Here is a 20,967-nt window from a genome sequence, read left to right as displayed (position 1 = left end):
ATCCCCCCCATCCTCCGGCCCCAGCCGTGACTCCTGAGCTCAAACTTCTCTAAAGATTCACTTTATAGGAGGGCACCATTTCACGGGAGGGAAGATTTTTTTTTTTTTACACTCCGCTGAAAAGAGCAGCTGAGGTTGGGAGAGACGGAGAGGGACGGGCTGGATGGGAATCGCTGCCGATTTCAGCTCCCCGCGTGGTATTGCCAGTTCCCAAGTACTTAAACAGAATAATAGTTTGCTTCAGTGGGAAAATCCAGGCCCGGAGTTGAGATCTTTCTTTTTTTTTTTTTTTTTTTTTTTTTTTTTTTTTTTTTTTTTTTTTTTTTTTTTTTTTTTTTTTTTTTTCCGCAGCCTTTTTAACTCTTCCAAGCGGGGTTTGCAGTGCGATGTGCCTGATGGGCAAAGCTCCCCGACGGCTCCCAAATCTGGTGGGGCTCGGTACAGATCAGACGGCTGGATCCCGATCCAGTGCGGGGGTTTGTGCACAATCCGCTCCGCGTTTTCTTTCTTTCTTTTTTTTTTTTTTTCTTTCTCTTTTTTTTTGTTAAGTAGATTTACTCCTCCACGAGCGCTCAGCTGCGGAGTTGGTGGTCGAGGGCTGCTGCGGGTTGTTGTGCGCATAACCGCCCGTACAAAACACGCCGAAAGGCGCTTCTTCTCAGCACTTTGTTATTCTTGTTCACCTCCTCGAGCCGTCCCCGTTCAGAACATCTGTCAGTTCCCCCCGGAATGTGATAAATTCCAGCTCCATTTCTTTGAACTACTCCCCGCGCAGCCCCACATGCGCTCCTGTCCCGCTCCCGCCGCCCCCGCGCCTCTTCCCTTCCGCTCTGCGAACTCCGCTTCGCATTTTACTCCTCCTAGCGAGATCTGCTGAAATAAATGCGTTTCCTTCAGTCAGGCTGAATCCACTTTCCTCTCCTAATATGCATCCAAACTTTTGCAGCGCACTGTCAAATGTTAACAGCAGGCGCTCTGAGCGCGGCCGGGGCTCCTTCTCTTTGGAACCTTTGGTGCCAGCGCGGTGGGAAGCAGCAAATCCCTTGTAAAATCCACTCCGGCCTTTGAGCCGTGCTGCTGCGTTCTGCGAACTGACAGCGTTACCTTCTGCTGAAACTCACTTCAGTTCGCAGTGTAGGGCTCTCTCGCTGCGTGCTCTTGTGCCATTGTGTCAGCGCTGGAGAGGGAGATTATACAATATCTTGACATTGTTTTAAGAGGATAAATAAGCATTGTCTTGTACGCTGCCCCAGCACATCAGGCACTCGCAGCAAACAAGTAATTCAAATAAGGTTAATCTTAGTGGTTGTGAAGCTGCAACAAGAGCGCTTAACCTCAACGTGGTAGTGGCTAAGATACTGGAAAAATGGTCTGGACAAAAAGAAACATATTTATAGGAAATGTAATTTTCTTTACCAAAACTACTCTCAGATAAGCTGAGGTACTGTAGATAACCTTCCTCATTCCACTCCGTATTTTGTGGTGTGCTCTGTGAATTATAATGGATGGGTCTCTTGTTCTTGGGTTCAGACTGCATATCTCAGCATACTGTGCCTCCCAGTAAAATGGAAGAGCATCCTTCTTCAACCAACTACACTCATTGCTTCTCAGCTCGTCTCATTCTAGCTCCGCTGTGCTAGTTAATACTTTACTGTGGAAACTCTGTCCAGTTCCTAAAGAAATCCAGTCCGTGTTTATAGCGGGTTGAAAGGCTGGGGATAATGATAACTTGTGTGAGCAAGCGAGAGAGAGGGAGCAGGGCTGACTTTAGTCCGGTTTCCATGTCAACGATTCAGTCCATATTTGCCATCACACAGCTGGCAGAGCCTTTCCCCCCCGCCCCCCCAAACCTTTTTTTTTCAGGAGGGGGGCACTAGTCCTGTTTCTAGTACTCTAATCTACACCAGGTTTCCTAACCTGCCTTGGTGCCAGGTTAAATGGCATGGCCACCTTCATGAAGGAGACTCCACTCAGGAGGAGCCAGCCTAGTTGCGGTGGCCTGCAGTGCCATGTGAGCTCCGAGCTGGCCCCAGCCTATCTGAGCAGCCAGGGGCTGAGCCTGTTGTGGAGGAAAGCGTGCTCAGCACTTGGGAAGCTGGGGAGGGGAGGACTGCTGTGCTGCTTAGCAGAGACCACTCAGGTTGAGAAGAATGTTACCATGTTGCAAAGAAAAGCCTAGTCTAATTCTCAGATCATAGAGATGGGAGTAACAGCATGGGATGACACAGCCGGCAGGAGGATTTTCAGCTATTAGGTGGAAATGTTGTTAAGAACTGTACCGTCATCCACTTTCCAATGCCATGGCTGGAATTTCATTGAATGCCTTAGTATTTAGTAACGCGCCAAGGCCTCATTGATGAGGCATATTCCAAAATCTGCTTCAGCTTTCACAAACATTTGGTAAAGTGAGTGTCTCCTTATTGTGTGGGTGGCTGGGGAATCCAGTCTGCCTTTCACATTACAATCAACACCAGGTTTCATAGTCTGCCATAGTGCTCTTTGAAGAAGGTTCCAAAAGGCTGACACACATAGAGGAGCTGCAAGCGTGGAGTCTTTGGGGGCACCTGAGCTGAAACTTAAGCTCCTCATCTGTATTTGGTAAACTTGGTGGTGCTTGGTTGGACAGCAGGGCTTCCTGAAGTAGACTGCAGCTTTGGAGTTGGGAAGATTGTTATCAAGACTGTGGGGCACAATTGCCTCCAGTTTGGTTTTCTAGGTTTATAGCAAAAGAAACATCTGGAAAAGGGTGTGTAAGTGCTGTGGTTCACTACAGCCCACCATGGACTCACAGTCAGTCTCACAGTGCCTAACCTGATGTCTTGAAAGACTTTCTTTCCACCTGCTCCTACAACTTGGGGCTTCTGTCGATAAGATGCTCCTCCAAAGAGAGCATATAGATCATATATAAATGTATGTTATATATAGACCAACCTTCTGTTCTAGCATTTTCCACAGTTTTGTTGTGATTGAATCTCATCCACGTGGCACATTCAACTGTGGCAAAGCTGTCTTTGAGAGCCCGGAGGGCAATTTATCACTCTAGAATACATGTAAAATGTTGCTATTTATTTGCCTTCTCCAGGTTCCCTTCCTACTTTCAGCTTTGGAATAAAGCTTTTGTTAATGTATTATCTACATTCTAGATAATAAATGTTTTATACGATTGGCTTCATAGTGAGTGTCAGGGTAGCGCTGATAGCAGCAGACACTGAGTTCATCTACAGCAGCAGTGATGGAGCACTGGCAGTGATTCTGTCCTTCCGTTCTGTCTTGCCTCTTCCTCTGGACTCAGGTTTCCTCACTGCCACCGGTGTTGTTAAAATGAGATTTCTCGTGGTGTGTCCTGCTGGATACGACCTGAGCTGAGCCCAGTGCTTTCATCCCCATACAGCTGGTAATTGAGGTTATTCTGCTCCATTTTTTGTTTTGAGGCAGGCTTCTAGAATGGAAGCCTGCCCTTCAGAAGCTTATTCTGATTCCCCACCTGCTGTATTCCAACCTTTTCTCTCTGTAAAGTTGTATTTACTTAAACCTCACTTTTCCAAACATTCCCGTATTCCAGAGGAGACTCCTTCCCCCTCAGCTGGCCAGGTTTGGGATGCAGGGCTGAGATGGAAAGCTTCATAGTTTCTGGGGGTTGTTTCTTTTTACAGTGTAACTAACTCATCTTTTTGTATCTTTTCCACAGAGCTGTACAAATGGCAATTAAAAACAAAACTAGCTGCTGGGACGGGATGGCCCGTGTCCAGCACTGAGATCCAGGTACGTTCCCCTCCTCCCTTCTGCCGTGGGAAAGGCTGCGGGGATGGAGGAGATGGGAATCTGGGTCTGAGATGGTTAAAGAAGAGCACGGCCAAATTCTCCGTTCACCTTTTGACAGTTGGGGAGCTCCGGCACCTCATCATCCTGGATACCGCGGTTGCGTTCTGGCCCATTGCACAACATGTTGCGTCTGGACACGTTCAGGTGGTTGCGGTTCTCCCCATTCATCCACCCCGAGGCAGTTCCTGGTCGGCTGCCATCGCTGTGACAGGAGTGGGAACCGGACTGCTTTGGATGTCCGTGTGTGCAGCTATTGCCTTGGCATGCTGCCAGGTCTCTTTGCAGAGGGACACAACCAGCAGAGAGGAAATGACAATCTGCGGCACTTGGTGAAGGCTGATTCTATTGGGATGTTTGGGGACGAGGCGCTTTGTTGACCCGCGGGCCATCTCCTCGCCGAACCCCCAGAGCCGCCGCCGAGCAACGCAGCCATGTGCCCGCTCCGCTTTCCCCCAAAGGCGGGATGCGGCTCCCGTACCCCCGCCGCCTCCGGAGGTGCCCCGGGAAGGTAAGTCAGGCCGCTCCGAGCGAGGTCACGGCTCCTGACCTCCGCCCCGAGCCGGCCGGCGCAGCCGGGGTCGTGCCGCCTCCCGCTCGCCGGCCCCGGTTCCGCCGCGCCGCCCCGCACCGCCCCGCTCTCGGCGGCCGGGCTCGGCTCCGCGGATCCGCTGCGGGTTTTGCGTGCGGCAGCCTCCGCCGCGCCGAGCCGCGAGCGGCCGGGGCCGGCCCGCTCCTCCTTTGTGAAGGGGGGGAGGCTCCCGTCCGGGCCGCGCCGCGCTCCGCTCCGGGTTTGGCAGGCGGCCGCGGCGCTGGGTAAAATGGCAGTGCTGAGCCTCGTGTCGGAGTGAGCCCCGCTCGGCGGACCAGAGTCGGAGCTGCCGCGCGGTTCACCCGGCCCGGCCCCGCCGCCGCTCGGCCCGGCTCCGGGGACGGCGCCCGCCCGCCCGCCGTGTCCCCCCCCCCCACCCCCCTTCCCCTTCCCTCTCTCCCGCCTCTCCCGCACCGGGAGCCCCGTCCCGGGTCCCCCCCTCCTCCTCCTCCTTCCCCCCACTCTCTCCTCCTCCTCCCCTTTCTCTGCCGGCTGCAACCGAGGAGGTACAGCGGGGCCAGGCCCCGGGAAGCCCAGCCCAGCGGAGCCCTCCCCGCCTCGCCAACCAGGCCGGGGGGGAATGAGCCCCCGCTGCCCTGAAGAGCCCGCCGCCGCCTGAGCGGGGAGCAGCAGAGCAGTGAGGCCTCACGCCGGTCGGCCAGGCAGGGAGCAGCTCGGGGGGGGAAACCGGTCCGGGGGGGGGGGGGGGGGTGGCTGGGCGGGGAGGGGGGGGATCATGGCTGCTCAGGTCGCCCCCGCCGCCGCCAGCAGCCTGGGCGCCCCGGCTCCGGCCGAACTGAAGAAAGCGGAGGCGCAGCAGCGGGATTGTCCCCCGGAGCAGGCGGGGGGTGAGGCGGCGGCGGCGGAGAGAGGCGGCGGCGGCGGCGAGAAGCAGGCGGAGAGCGAGGGCCCCCCGGGGAAAGAGCTGCAGGACGGGGCCGAGAGCAACGGAGGGGGCGCAGGGGCCGAGTCCGACCTGAAGAGCTCGAACGGGAACCCGGGCCCCAGGCCCGCCGCCGCCACCCTGAACAATAACCTCCCGGAGCCGCCCGGTGGCGGCGGCAGCGACGGGGTGGGGGCGCCGCAGCAGCAGCAGCCGCCGCAGCAGCCTCCCCCTTCCCACCCGGCCGCACTGCCCCCGCCAGCCTACGGCTTCGGGCAGCCCTACGGCCGGGGCGCCCAGGCTGCCGCCGCCGCCGCCGCCGCTACCTTCCACCAACATGGCGGACAACAAAGCCCTGGCATGGCAGCGCTGCAGAGCGGGGGCCTGGAGCAGCCTTACCCGGGGCCGGCGGGAGCCCCCGCGGGGCCGCCCCCTCCCCAGAACTCGCACGGCGGCGCCGAGCACGGCTTCCCCAACCACCAGTACAACTCCTACTACGCGGCCGGCGCCGGGCGCAGCGCCGGCTCCTACCCGCCTCCCCCCCAGGCCTACGCCCTGAGCTCCCCTCGGGGCAGCGCGCAGAGCTCCGCTCAGGCGGCCGCCGGCGCCAAGTCCCCCGCCGCCGCCTTCCAGCAGCAGCGCTTCGGGGTCATGGGGCCCTCGGCCGCCGGCGGAGCAGGAGGAGGGGGCGCCACCCCGCAGCCCACGGCCACCCCCACCCTCAACCAGCTCCTCACCTCCCCCAGCTCCGCCCGCGGCTATCAGGGCTACCCCGGGGGCGACTATAGCGGCGGGCCGCAGGACGGGGGAGCCGCCGTCAAGGGCCCGGGCGCCGCGGATATGGTCTCGCAGTACGGCGGGGGCAACGGCCAGGGCTGGGCCGCAGCGCCCGGCGGGGCCCCACCGAGGAGTCACCACGCGCCCATGAGCCCCGGCAGCAGCGGCGGCGGACAGAGCCTCGGCCGGAGCCAGCAGGTAACTGCGAGGCCGCGTGAGGCGGACGGCGCGCCGGGGGGGGGGGGGAGAACGAGGCGGAAGGCCGCGGTCGCCGGGCTGGGGCTGGGGGCGGCGGGGGAGAGAGGGGCCCTGAGGAGGGTGGAGGTGGGGGGGTGGGGGGGGGAGGACGGGACGGCCCCTCTCCCGTGGCTTCTCCCCGCCGGGTCGGCGCTGCTGGGGAGCTGCCATTGTCTGTGCCTGCTCTCGCTCTAAAATGGCTGCCTCGCTGCCTTTCCTTCCTCCCTCCCCAGCCTTTGTGCGAGGCTCCCGGAGAGCGGCCTCCGTCCCGCGGGGAGAAGGGGGGCGAAACGGCGGTCGTCCCCGGCGGGGAGCGGCCGGGCCCGGCGCGAAGGGGCCGGCGGAGGCCGTGCGGCGGGGGTCGGGCGGCGGACGGCCCGCCTGGGCCGACGCGGGGTTTCCCCCCGGCAGTGCCGCTGCCCCCCGCGCCGCCGCCCCGCTCCCCGCCCCGGGGGCTTCGCTCCCTGCCCGGGGTCGCCCGGGGCCCGCCCGGGTGGCCGCGTCTCGGCCCGGCCCGGAGGGGCCATCTTCCCCCGCGGGAGGCCCGGCGGCCCGAGCCTGTGGCTGGGAGTGCTAGTAAGCAGCTGGGCGATAGGAGTAGTGAGTGCAGATTGCTTTGGTTTGGGATTTGAATTATGGAGGTAAAATCCTTCTGTCAAAGCCAGGAGACAGTTGGTCTTAGGTTGACATCCTATCTGTGATCTGATTGGCTCCCCATCTCCTGCTCTTGGCCATTTATAATTGCCTCTGATGTAATGGTACAACAATCCTGATGAGCTCATAAACTTTTACACTCGGCTTTTCTGCCAGCTCGGACCCAAAGCAGCCCTGCTGCTCACCATCTCCTCGGCCCCCCACCGAAATTGGCCGTGACCTTGAGGAGGGTCGGCCTCGCAGGAGCGGATCCCGGCCTGCCTGCCCTGCCGCTTTGTGCCCGAGACAAAAGAAGAGGCGATGGCATTTTGTTTGTACCTTGGGTTTATTTTGCTTGCGATGTTTTATGCGGCCTGGAATAGAGTCTCTGTTGTCAGAACAGTGGCAGGTCTTCTCTGCACAATGGGCTTGCTGTTTATTTTGGTTATGTGACTTTCCCTTCGGTATAAATGATTTCTTTGATGGATCTGAGGGTGCGTTTGTTCCGAACTAATTTTGGCCCTTTTCAAAACCGGGGCTGTTTGGATTCTTTGAGCTGGAGGTGTGGGGGTTGCTGGGGTGTATCGCAGCCTTACAAATAAACAAAAAGCCCTGCCAAACAGTTGCAACCAATTTTGTGGTGGAAGCATTGAAAATGAATTACCTACTTCAATTCATGGGGGAGCTTCAATATTGATCAGGCCTCGGCTTCTGGCTGTGCATCTCAGGGCATGTTTTGACTTTGAGTGAGCACCGACAACATCTGTCCCCTCTCTGCATTTAAAGGACATATTGCAGGTCCTCACTTTGTCACAGCGCTTCACTTTCTGAAAGGGTATGAATAGGAAATTCAAGCCTGCGCATCAGAACGATCATCGTATGGGTCCACTTACCCATTTGCTGGAAATATGGAGGAGCAGGAAGCATGCCGAGGAGAAAGCAGTGTAGTGTATGCATCAGACATCTTAGATAAGGGGATGCTGGTATCTAGTATCAGGAAACTTGACTAAAACCAGCTTCCTCTCTGTGTTCAGACACACGTCCCCACGGCCTGTCGTGGCCATGTACAGCCTGACTGATGGCCCTCCTTGTTCCCTGTGCTCTGCTCTAACTTCAGGCCCTGGGTTAGAGCCATTTGATCCCACGCAGTGTGACATGCAGTCTCCAGACTTTCCTTTCTTGCTCAGTGCTTGTGTCCACATGAAAGCTGCTTAATTTTTGTTCTTTGGTTACCTGAAGGCAGTCTCCTCCAGCATCTTGAGTTACTTACTTGTCTTTTCTGTCAAACAGTGCTTTCTAAGAGAGCCAGTCTTACCTCTGCTGTGGTTTTCAGAGTGTCTGATGGTAACTGGTAGTGAGCATCCCATTGTTCAGAGTGAAGGCTGCAGATCCTCAGAGGTGCATCCATGTGTACCCGCAGCACAGGAGTACATTGGACAGGTGACACAGGTGCTGGGGTGTCTAATTGAACTGACTCTTTGTAGTCTGATTACGTGGATCTTGATAGAGCATGTGCTAAAATAGCGTTGGATTGAACTTTTCAGGCAGGTGTTTTATTGTGCTACATATCTGACAGGAACATGTTTCGTCTGTGTCATGATAGAACAGGAGATGTCTCTGGATTGTGTTTTTGTTCTGGAAAGTGAATTTAGCTTGATTCTTCATCTCTTGATTTGCTGTGTATTAATAATATCTGAGTAACTAGTCTCATTAACTGGAATCGTTAACGCTGCTTTGAGAATTAGTTCAACTTCTAAGTAGATCAAATAGCGCATATAAAAAGTAACTTAACTTTCCCACCCTAAAAAAGAAAACAAAACTCCCCAGTTTTATTCATGTGAAGGATTGTTGGACTCGAGCTGACCGATCCTTCTTTTTGTTGTTAAAACCACAAGCCCCAACCAGAATAGGGTTACCTGGTGTGATGAAAAAAGCTTGCACGTGTCTTCTCTGTTGCTCGCAAGAAACAGTTGATTAATAACAATATTCTGGTCCTAAATTGTAGCCTCCTTCCACTGTGTAGTCTGCCAGATTCCCTGGACTGGGCAGAACTTAAAGCTTGTGTTTTTCCTTTGTTTTGTACGATGGTGAACAGAGTGTGTGCTTACTGTGAAACTGTCCAAGGGAATGCTGGACAGTGAGGGCAGGACACAGCTCCCCTGACTGAGTTAGGAGTAGGAGCATCTCCTGGTGCAGGAGAAGGTGATGGGAGGAGCAGGGGGGGTCCTTCCAGTCAGGAGCTGCTGGGGCAGGGATCCTGGGGTTTTGGGGGTGGGCAGCAGCACTGTGCACAGAAGCACCCTTAGTTCTCCACACTTGCTAAGATTTATGAATGATGCTGTATGGAGAGTTTTATTGCATTGCTCATCAAGAAAGACAGTATGCTTTCTGGAGTGCAACTTGTCTTGGGGGAATAGTTCAGGTAATAAATGGGGACTATAATTGCATGTGTAGGTGGTATGGAACGCTCTCAGACCTCTGCTTGTTGGCTGAGCACAGGAGCATGGTGCTGAGCAGGGGCAGGTGTGCCTGATGTGTGCAGGGACTGGGGTAGAAATGCAGGGACTGGCGTTTTTTGGATGGCCTTTATAGCTGGGAAATGCAAGTAGGGTCAAGAGATCAGAATGCTTTTTTGCAGACTGTGGGACGGGAAATCTGTGGTTTTCTGCGGGAATGGTTTGTAAGAAACCAGGCTTGGAATCTTAGCTTTCGGTTTTCCTTTTTTACTAACAGCTTTATCGTGTATTTGTTTCCACTTCCCCTCAGAGCGTGTGTAGCTGTTGTTAATAATCAGCTGGTTTTCCTGGTGTCTGGAGACTTGAAGGAAACTGCTGAAGAGAAAGCACTTCCCTCCCTGAGGAGGTGGGCACCTCTCATGTGCACTTTCACTCCAGCAGATGGGAGATGCCTTTGGCTTGCACTGAATATCAGCATGTTGGATAACGTCTTCGTAGGTGCGCTAACATCTCCAGGCCTCTATTAGAAGTTCAGTGAAATCAGTTTGAAAATCGTATGTTAATGAGAAATGCTCTCTGGGCCCGTTGCCGTACGATAGTTATGTTTTGTTCACTTAGATCTCAACTTTAGTAGCAAGTGAGGCATGAAAAATGTTGTTGAAAATATGCTTTTTAAACTAAATTGGCGCCAAATGGCTCTGCGCTGCCAGTGAGCTGTGATAGCTTGGAATCTGAAATCGAGACCTGGCTCCGGTTGTCTTCTGTCGCAGGGTTTTCCCTTGCTTAGCATTGCAATGCTAGGAGGCCTGGAGCTGCTTGCAAGGTGCCATATGCACTGGATCTTTCCCATAAAAATGAGGAACACCTTTTTTTCCTGATGTAAGGTTTGCTTCTGAGTTAATGTTTTTAGATTTTCTCTGCATTAGCATAGATAGAAAACTGTTAGCTTCATGTTGCGAGGATCAATCTATTTAATTCTGATGTGGACACTGAAGGTTTTCCTGGCATGCTTTTTGGGGTAGGATGCAGTATGTGCTGCCTGATTTCTTGTAAAATACTTCGATTTCCCCAGTGTTTTTGTCCTGCTGCTTGGCTGTGAGGTGGCTGTTGTTTCCAGGCAGGCCATGGTCAAAGTAGGATTCAGGAGAGAATGCCTTCTTTTTCTTTCCTTCTTTTCTTTTCTTTCTCCTCTCAGTGAAATGGGGTTAGTAAGGCTTGGCACCTGGATTTTGCGAAATGTGAATTAAATGCTCTGTCAGTCCTTATTTATTAGCTGGGCTAAGGGTGAGTTTCTAGACACGTGTCTCTTGCAGTCATATTGCTTTCAAGATAGAAACGTGCTTTCTGGAAGGTTGTACGCTTGGCTTTTGTCTCGTAGTTTTTTGGCAAGAGTACTTGCCAGTTTCCTAAAGCTATTAGTCCAGTTCAATTCCTTTTATGTGCTGAAAGTTTAGTTTCCTGAGATGAGTGCTCAGCAAATACGCTGCATCCCTTCCTGTTCTTAGGTGATAGCAGAAAATGGGCTTGGGGGGAGCATGGGAATCAAACACAGACAGACACCTTGCTGTGTTCCTCATACATTGACTTTAGCTGTATTTGAGAAGGCCGGATAATGAATACTGTCAAGCAGAAGTATTAACATGAAGAATCTTAAAAAACAAAAATGGCAAAAAACAACAGAAAAACCACACCAGCTTTCCTTCGGAGAGAAAATAAAGTTTGAAAGCAGGCTGAATAATTGTACGGATGTTCGGATTAGATTCCTGTTGCCTCGCATGCAACTTTTCCACCATTTTTCTTTTTATACTTTTCAAGGGAACGCTACCAACCTGGAAATCCAGTTTCTACCCTATGAATCTGAATCTGGTCTCTGTAATTAAAATAGTAGAGGAAAAAGATGCCCTTTCCCTCTCGAGCATCAGAAACTGAAAGCGGGCAGGCAGAAGTGCGGGGCAAAAAGGGATAAGATAACCTTGTCAGAATTGAAGTTGCTGCAGTGGCCACTTGCTTTCTCTTCTGAAAGGGTCCATAAAGCATCGTGAAGGATGCAGAGTAATATCTTCCCTTTTCTGGTGGACGAAATAAAGGGGATGTCTTGGGAAAAGGCAATTGAGGAGAAATCCTGGAAAGTGTTCTTCTGTCCTAGGCTGATTCAGCCCTGTATTTATTAGGAGGCTATGCACATGCACTGGTAAAACTAGACTGGATGTCTGTTAGCCAAAGCCATAAATCTCCAGCTAGGAGTGGATGACAGGTGGGGCTGGAGGAAAAAATGTAGTTTTCTTTGGCACACTGGGCCAAAACTGATGTGTTCTGTCTGGGTCCTGCAGTCCACCTGTTCCTGGGTGACGTTAGGGAAGTTGGTGACAACTTTCTCTTTTTTTGTTTTAGCAACTGAAAAAGCAGAGAAGTTGGTCACCTGATGAGGAACCGTGTGTATTTTCTGCAGGCTCGGGAAGATCACAGTGTACTTACAAACTGATTCCAATAACATTCCAATCATAAGTTAAACGTCATCTCTGCTATGTTGAGTGTGTGCATGTTCTCTAAGGCTGAAATCCTGTAGAAACTGTAGGCTGCAGGCAATAGTTCTGCTCTGGTATGTAGAGAAGGAGTGTAAGGTCTGAAGTTCCTACAGCGTCTGTTCTTCGGTGGGAGAAGCTGAGATGTGGATGTGGTAAGCTGCGAGGTGGGGCACAGAAGCTGGGACAGGGCAAAGAATGAAATATGGATCTTGTGCTGCAAGTGTGAGCCATCCATCTCCCCCAGCACTTGGTTAGCTGCGCTGGGTTGGAGCCTTTCAGTGGAGTTCTATGCTCAGAGGCTTGGAGAGTGAAAGCAGCAGGGCAGGAACAGGAGGAGCTGCTTCTCTCAGGACTGAGCTCATGTACATATTTTACTAGTGTCTTAATCAGATGATGATGTGTATTAGCATATGGATGAGGGAGGGGTTCCCTTTCTCTTCTGTGCACCTGCATTCTCAGTGTGTAACTCAGCAGTTCAATCCTGCAGCTTGAGCATTTTCCATTTTTTGTTTTGGGAAACGTCAAGAAGAGCATTCCCCACTTTGCCATGGTGTTCTTTCTGGAGTATTTCTGACACTCATTCACAGCTCAGTAAGTATTTCCACAATGTAGGCCTGATTTTCTATGGTGAAATGTAAAGGGTGCTACGTAATGATAGGTGAATTCAATAAAAACTACTTCGGAATTTCACAGCAAATATTTTCTGTTGGTTTGTTCGTACTTTCAGAGTACAATGGTTACCGTAGCTGGAATTTAATTCCTCATCTTGTTTCTTTCTGTTTTTGGGGAGGAAAGGAGGGGAGAGGTGGGTAGGAACAAGTCAAGTAAAGGGTTGGGTTGTTTCACGAATGCTTTTGGTAAAGAAATTTCTTTATTGGGGAGTGTGTTGGTGCAGAGAGTGTTAATTCCTGTGAAATTCCCATGAAGAATCATTTGGTGTAAATAACCCTGGAAAGCTGCTGCTCTGTTACAGTTATTGGCATTTCATGTGATAACCATGGATGTCTTTATTTCTTTCACTTAACCTGTAGCAATTGAAATGCTTTCAAGGACATTACTAAATTGCTACTAACTTCTTCTTCCCCCTTTTTATCTTTTAAATTTGAGTAACTTTCCGTTACTCCAGGATAACAAATATTAGTCCTGAACTGTCCCAAGGAACTTTATGTTAGATGGGGGGAATAGTTTCTGAAGCTGTGAGTGCCTTTGGAGCAAGTAGTGCTCTCTCTGCTGTGTGTTCTGCTCTGGGCTTGCCCTGTGTTCTGTGTGAGCATGAGTGGTTTTGGCCCTGTGGCAAAGCAGAGGGGACTAAGGAACACTTCCACGTTTTTTCTGGCATGTGACAAGGAGGAGAGAATGCTCCATGGCAGCAGCCAGTTGCTGGTGTCGGGCTGTGGCCTAAAGAAGCTGTGACTTTCCAATCTGAGAGATTCTGTGATTCTTCTTGAATAGAAATTCTTGAAGTTCGAATGACTCTGGAAATTCCCCTGTTGAGAATTACTGGGTTAAACAAGAACTTCCCCCCCTACTCCCCCGGCTCCCCTCCCCCCCCCCCCCCCCCCCGGACTTGTGAGATTTCATTCAGGTTTGACTTAGAGAAACCCTGAAAATTACCATTTCCCTTCTGATGTCAGCACTGTTCTGGCATCCTGCCTATGAATAACTGAGTAGGAATGCTTTAAAACCCGAACTCAGGCCACAGCTGCAGCTGCACCTCCAGACATCGCAGTGGGAGAGCTGTTGTGCCCCAGCAGGGGTTGAGCTCTGGGATGCACTTGGACCATGCGTAACTCTACTGCTTCCACTGCTGACAGTGGGGTTGTACTTAACGCTGTGTCTGAAGCAGTGGTTGCAGTGGTGCGAATGCAGACTGAGGAGCAGGAGGCGTGGAAGAGGCAGGGTGCCTGGAAGTGGCCATCCTGCTTTCGGTTTAGAGTGCTGGTTTTGGTCTGTTCTGATGTGATTGTGCAGAGCAGTCTGTGGTGCCTGCAGAATATTGCTGTCTGCTCACTGCCTTTGTTTTGTTAGGTGACTGTGCATTTCTCACTGAACAGAGGTCAGTATCTGGATTCAGATAAAGGCCATGGAGGCTGCTGTCCTGCTCTAGGGTAGGATCAGCTACACCTAATAACAGCACAGACAGCGATGAAGGGACGTGGCTTCCTCAGTCTGTTTCAGTGCTTTACTGTCCTTAGAACTGGACATTAGAAAAAATGTTTTTCTAACTCAAACAATCTTAATTATCTCTTCTTGTTCTTACCTTTCTAGTTATTGGGATCAGAGCAAAACCAGCTTACAAACATCTGGCTTTCCTCCTCCTCTGGTTCCTCGAGGACAAGGTTGTAGTTAAGTTGCAAAATGTCTCCCCTTTATTTCCAGATTACTGTGCTTGCTGGGTACCGCATGGAAGGGATCGGGCTGTCCTGAGTTACCACTTGCACACCTTCTAGGGTCCCAGAGCTGTTTGCTGTACCTCCCTGGATGCGATCCTTCCTGCCGTCTTGTTTTGAGTTTCATTCTTCTTAACGCTCTGGTGATGGATTTAAAGTCCAAATGACCGTAGGACTATGCACCCTGTGCAAGTTTAGGAGGAGAATCTTGTATTCATTAACTGTACGTAAATAATTAAACCAGTGTCAGACTAGAGGTGGTCTTTCCTCAAACGTATTTCTTGTGACGTGGTTTGAAAAAAAATCTTTCACCTCTTTGCACAGCGTACATTGAAATGGTGGAAGTGCTGGAATTAGGCACAGCCTGATCTTCTTAGCGTGAAGTGTCTCTGACTCTATAGCTGGCATTGCTGGCCCTGGAAAAGGCGTCGTACCGAAGGTCAGCGTATGGAGCACAATCACATGGTTGTCAGAATGGCCTGTGTGTTGTGTTCCAGCTGCACACGGTGTGAGGAGGGCAGTTACCCCGTGGGGCGGCTGGGTGGGTGTGTTTGGCTTAATTATTATGTTTTAAATACGCAGTGGTGACCAAATGAGTTTGTAGGGAGCTTTGGTTGTGCTTTGGAGCTTCTTGCTCCAGGCCAGGTCTCGTGTGGTACCTGCTGGGTCTGACTTTCTCTCTGGGCTTAGCATTGCACCTGGAATGCTTTTCTTCTGTGGTCTTACAAAAAATCATCTTGCTGGAAATGTCAGTTCTGATTGCCCAGACAGAACTTGGCTCCCCTGGAGCAGGATGTGTTTGTGTGGGGATGGTTTACAGGTAATGTGTGCTGACCCTGGATCTGGTGAGGGTTTAGAACAGCAAAGACATGGAAAGCACTCACTGAGCTGCTGCTCTGGAGGAGGGGCAGAATGCCTGGCTGCTGTTTGTGTTGCAGTAGCTACTGGTGGATGCACAGAAGTGACTGACAGACGATCCCGAAGTATTCCACTAGCCTCTGCTTTAAGAAGATTTCCTAAAGGCCTTCGTTGGCCTTCCTGTTTGGTTCACAAGACATGGCAGCATTGCAAAAGCTTGTTTCTGTGTTAATTGTGATTGATTACTTTGCAATCTAGGACAAGATTTCCTTTGAAAAGCTCTATACTGATTCGGTGTCAGGAATTAAAATCAGATGAAGCAATTAGTGTTCTGTGAAATATCTCAGCATGTTTCTTGTTGGCTTTCAACTGTTCCTTGGCACTTAGCCCTCACCTCCTTTTCCTTCTCTGGTGCAAGGTGCTAAATCTGTTGTCCACACACTCAGGAGAATAACTTATTAGGCATATTGTATTAAGAGACTGGGGGATAATTTGCTGCTGAACTTCAGAGTGTAGATTTACTTGCTCTAATGATGACTGCGGAATATGTTGGAAGTGCATTGTGTCAAGGCAACATTGATGCTCGTACTGAATGGTGAATATGTATTAATGTTAGCTTTAAATCTGATCACTCTGTAAAAGGCAATAAACTGTTCAGAGTTGTCAGTGCTGTCAAGGTACAGTCATGCCTCATCTTCCTGTTCTTGTATGAGTTGTCTTGAAGTTTCTTGTTATACCTGTTCCTGAAACCAGTGGAGACTTAGTAGTGTTGTCTGATCCTCCTCCCCTTTGGCATTGGCACAGTGAGGCATTTCTGTGTCTCCTCACCAGCTGTCCGCACACACTTTAACATTCTGAGCGACTCCCCGCATTGTTAATTCTGCTTTAAAAGAAGCTGGATTTTTCTAGGCATAGATGGAATAGAAGCCCAAGGACAAAAGCATGCATAGGGTGGTAGACCCAGGCCTCCAAATTGTTATAATCAGCTACAAAGGGCTAGTGAATTTTTATTTCTGTTTTTTAAAATAGCAGTGACCTTGTGCCACTTACAGCTGGGGTTCATGTCAGCCTCAATAAAGCCCACAAACATAACGTCCACATCTGTCAGCTGATGTGAAAAGAAGGGAAATAAGTCTTGTTTCTTCCTATTAGCATAACATGGCTTTGTTACCTTGGATCCCTTAGAAAGGAGGAGATCATGATGGATGGATGGATGGACTTTAAGGGGAACCGAGCTGCTTTCTAACAAGGCAATAGGCAGCTGATGTTGCAGTGCAAAGGGTGCTGTGAACATTGGGTGCTGGCCTGGAACTGAGGTGTGTTAGAGGTGCTCATGTTCTAGCAGTGTTGCAGTAGCACTCCTGGGGAAGCTGAGCGTGTACCTGTGTGCAGTCTGCCTGCTGGGCCCGCATCACCCTGGTGCAGAGCATCAGGGGCTGCATGAGCTGGGCTTCGTGGGCCTAGAGGTGAGGAGGGCTGGAGGGTGGGCTAGTACAGCACTGGTCTTTCATTCCTGTTAACTTAAGATGAGATTGTCTCTTCCATAGTTCAGCTCCAAACTTCTACTTGGATGACTTTGGCAGTCGTTTATGTTGCGTTATACATTCTTTTAAGCAAATTCAGTTCTTCTGCAGAAGTAGGAGAGAGACTGTTATTCCAAACTGTGGTTTGTAGAATCTACAGGCCCTGACACGCAGTTTTATTAGAGCAAGCAGCTGTTCTGGACAAGATGGAGCTTTGTGTGCTGGGACGAGGTCGCCTCTGACAGCCGTACTTCTCTTACCACGAGCTGAGCTGCTTCTCGTCCATCACAGTGCTGTGTGCAGTAGGAGAGTTTGGGCCACCTGCGATGTTTTAGAGCCCTGATGTGATGCTGAGGTGCCTCGGGTACACCCTTACCACCCTAACATGTTAAGTGGCCATAGGAATTACTTGTCTGGTGAGTTTGGTCAGCTACGCTTTGTTCCAGAGGAAAATGAAACAAATTAAAAAAAAAAAAAGTTGAAATATTCAAATACTTTGAGCTTTCAGACAGACACAAGTAGGTAGAAACCCGCAGTGCCACATTTCTTCCCATTGTATGTATGGAGGATTAAGGCATAAGTAAAAATGAGGAAAGCCACATGAGGTGGTATGGTCAATGCAGGTCTTTGCAGTTTAACAGTGTCTTTCTCTTTTCCTCCCTAAATGTTGTAGGAAGGTTCATCTTCAGACAGACTTATCCACAACTTCTTCCTGGGAAGTCTGCAGCTTTGCTGTTTATTTGCTTTTGAGTGGGAGAGAAGCTGGAAATGCATGAAGTCCCTCTCCAGCCTTTTACTCATGATGATGAAATGCTTTACGTCTGCATATATGAAACCAATGTAATACCTCTCCAGCAGCTGATTCTTGCTGTCTTTTTGTCTTTCAAAGCTTGCAGAAATTTTGTTGTTCTTTTCCATGGCAAGTAAGCATTCTTTGAAAGCCGGGAGGGTGTGCTGGAGGTGACTCCTAAGATGTTTAAATGTGTCCTGGGACCCCTCAGATTTCAGTGTATGAAGGACTTTGAACAAGTCGGTAATGTTAACTTTATCCTGGAGGATAAACTGTAGTGAGCTCTCTTGCACTGGGTTTTCCTCCAGCTCAAGTTCTGGAAAACAAACGTCCACAGCATTGAGTACCAAAAGCCATCTGTCTCTGAGATTAGTATCACTTGTTTGAAGGGAAATGGGCATTATGGAGAATTAGCTGCATGACTGACGTCTGCCACAGGTCTCAGTTGTCCAAATGCGTTTGCTGAGCTTCAGGAGCCTTTCAGGTTTTCAGTGGTGCTTAGGGCAAGTGTTTTGCGTCTTGCTGATCTGAAGCAGCTGCACTCTTCTGGACTGAAATCAGATCGCTTAAGCCGTGGTGACACTGGGTGAAAGTTTGCTGTTCCATCCTTGCCCTTCCTTCTCTTCCTCTTTTATGGCTCGCTCTTGGCCTGGGCCCATTTCTGCGGTACAGCAGGAGCTTGCATGCTCCTCCTGATGTACGAGTGTATCAAAACGCTGTGATAAGACGCTTTAACTGTCTTCTTGTTGGCTTTGCTCCAGTTCGCTAGAGCGGACACAGGAGGCTGGCTAAACTTAAACCTGATTTAATATTCAGAAAGGATGTTCTTTCCATCTTAAAAGGAACAGCACCTTGTTATCACATACATGGTCCTTGTGGTCATCTCCTGTGGAGCTGAGGTGCAGATTTTGGGAGGAGTGAACAGTGGCACTTTGGAACTCTTGGGATGAGTTGGCTGAATAGTGTGCTTCTAAGTGAGTTAGAGAGCGAGGGGATCGCTAGTTAACTCATTATGTGGATCAGAGGAAATACTTTCAATCTGTACTTGTGCATGCAGATGTAATTGAAGGTGTTAGAGATTACACTGCCCCTCTAAATAGCAAAGTGGATAATCTGACTACATCTACCTGTGAAATGTCTGAAAACTTTACTTGTCTCCAGCAGCTGCAGAAGAATCTGCTTTGTTAATTTAGTCTGTGTTTAATTCGGTAAATAGTGCTTGTCAGAATCTCCTGCCGTGTTAAAATAACCCTGTAGGTAGCTGTCAGCTCCTGCTTCCACCTCGGTATCTGATAACAAAATTGAGATGAGAGCAAAAGGAGCCAATTGCTTGGCCAGTGCATTGGCCCACATGTCACTCAGCCAGCTGCAGAGCAGGCAGGTGCCCTGAGAGCAGGGAGGTTCTGTGTTGGCTGCTGGGTCACCTCTTCCCTGCAGGCCAGAGCTCCTGTGCAAGCATTGGATTGCATTGCTCAGTTGTGACACTAGTGTTGTGCTGGCAGAATGGAGATGGAGGGCGAGGGAGATTAATCTTTTAGTTGCTCTTGCCTAACATTGGTGTGGCAGGGGCTCACTTGTACGCTTTCCACAAGGATCTGCACTCTGCTGTGCACCGAGTCTGTAGATAGCAGCGGTGACCCTGAGGGAACTTGCTGTTGGTGTGACTGGTGCATCTTTTGAGTGTTGGTATTGCATGACCGCTGGGTGAGGCTGGACTTGTCTGCCTGGAGCACCCACCAACACTGGTTTTTGCAAAAAACAGAAGAGACTTTGCCCTTCTCCCTGCTCAGCCCCTTGCAGTGCCTATGCTATAAATCTTACTTCAGGTCCCTTTGCACTACAGAAAGATGACCTACTAATGGTGAGTTGCATCTGTCTTTGAGTAGATCCTGAAGATTGCAGAAAACCAGCTATGTGTCATCTTCAGATAGATAGTGGTTGAAATATTGCATTGAGGATGCTGAGAGATACGTGAATAATGTGGTGTGTGATAAGCCGTGTGTCAGGAATGACGGACTGAAGAAAGAAACAGAAATCTGGAGCTTCAATAATCTGGATTTGTTGAATTTCTTAAGGAGGGCTTAAAGTTAGCCTAGGAGGGAGAGATCAACAGTTGCACTTTGTTTAAAGCAGAGGCGGGTGGAGCACCTTCCCTCTGCCTTTAAAAGAGGAAAAAAAACAACAGAAAACCAAAACCAGAAAGTGCATGCACATAGAAACAACAAAGCCTCAGGTTCTCCTCTGCAACTGGGCATGAGTGCTGTATTCCTGTCGGGTTCTTTCTGATGACTGATTTCAGTTCCTTGCCAGATCTCCTGATTTACTTCTTTTGGGAGAAAAGCAGTCCATAATAATAGGTCTCGTGTCGAAACTCTGGTCAGTTTTAATCAATTTAAAGAGTATTAGTAAAAGTGGTGCTTGGGAAAGTCCTCTGAGATGTGTGGACTGGCCTCTCGCTGAGAAGTGTTAATAGGGTAATTACTGAATTATGTTTAGCCAGGAAGGTACATTCACAGAATAGCTGTTTGGAGGAAACATTCATCTTGGTTCCACTGCTAAGATGTAGTATCGTGGGTTTGTGGAAGGTCTCCTGAGAGGAACCTGTGCTGTAAGTCTGCATGCAAGGAGGTGAGCAACACTAGCAGGGCTGATGGTGACCCAGTGAGAAGCAGGTGGGTGAAGTTGTTTAGAAAATGTTTTAGTTTCCTTTTGTGACCAGTGCTGATTCCAGTCACTTGTTCGGAGGTCTGTGTCAGTTTGAGATTAGAGAACTAGAAAGTCTTTGGTCAAACTCTGACCTACTGGAAAAAGTAAGAAGCAAAACCAGGCTTGCTCTGTTAGCAGAGCTGAGATTCTTGAGCAGGGGTCAGTTCCTCAGACACTTTGGCAATCAATAATTTAATCTGTGTTGGCTGTTGATAATGAGATTTCTGTCAGTTAATGTGTTCAAATCTGTTAGGTTCTTGGCTTTGAGATATGGTTTTATTTACATAAAAATGGATGCATCCTTCAGATTTCCAAATGACATTTGTAACTCTGAAGCACGCTTGTCATTTAAGCTGTCCCAGCTGATCCATGTTTATGTAGTGCTTGCTATGGGGTTTTCTAAGCCTTTCATCATTTGTGGGGGACCTTCATCTATTATGGGACAATTTTTCTTTTTATCTTAATTTCACCTCAGCCTCCTTCGTCTTTCTTTAAAAAGTGGAGCACCAGAGGGAGAGGGGCAGTGAAGTGTGGCCTGCAGCGCTGGCCCCTTACAAAGCTCTGGAGGGGGGTGAGCTCAGGCTGTGGTGTTGGTCTTAGCACAGCCAGTTGGGCCTTGAACAGATAGATGGAAGTTGGCTGGCTGGATGATGAGCTGTGTTTACTCGCAGATGAGGCTGGTTGTTAGTTTGTGTTCACTTCTCAACCTGAGCTCTAGTCTGGGTCTGGGGGAGTTTGAGTCATTTCTGTGTGGCGTTTTGGAAGACCCTGGCAGGCT

At 50.1% G+C, this 20,967-nt stretch overlaps 1 protein-coding gene across 2 annotated transcripts in view; it reads left to right on the top strand.

The window, feature by feature from the left end:
- The first annotated feature begins 3,920 nt into the window (after positions 1-3,920).
- The window catches only part of ARID1A (AT-rich interaction domain 1A), a 54,761-nt gene continuing 37,714 nt past the window's right edge, over positions 3,921-20,967 (top strand). The window contains exons 1-2 of one of the 2 annotated variants that reach the window (XM_072355535.1): positions 3,921-4,330; positions 6,041-6,269. In XM_072355535.1, the coding sequence (XP_072211636.1) occupies positions 4,254-4,330; positions 6,041-6,269 (306 nt within the window). In that variant the 5' untranslated portion in view covers positions 3,921-4,253. Of the gene's footprint in view, positions 4,331-5,132; positions 6,270-20,967 lie in introns of those variants that run through there. The other variant, XM_072355534.1, reaches the window with a different exon arrangement.

This window comes from Excalfactoria chinensis, chromosome 22 (assembly GCF_039878825.1).
Source record: "Excalfactoria chinensis isolate bCotChi1 chromosome 22, bCotChi1.hap2, whole genome shotgun sequence".
Taxonomy (NCBI): Eukaryota; Metazoa; Chordata; class Aves; order Galliformes; family Phasianidae; genus Excalfactoria; species Excalfactoria chinensis.
Note: the sequence above shows the minus strand (reverse complement) of the source record. Positions and strands in the feature narration are given on the sequence as shown.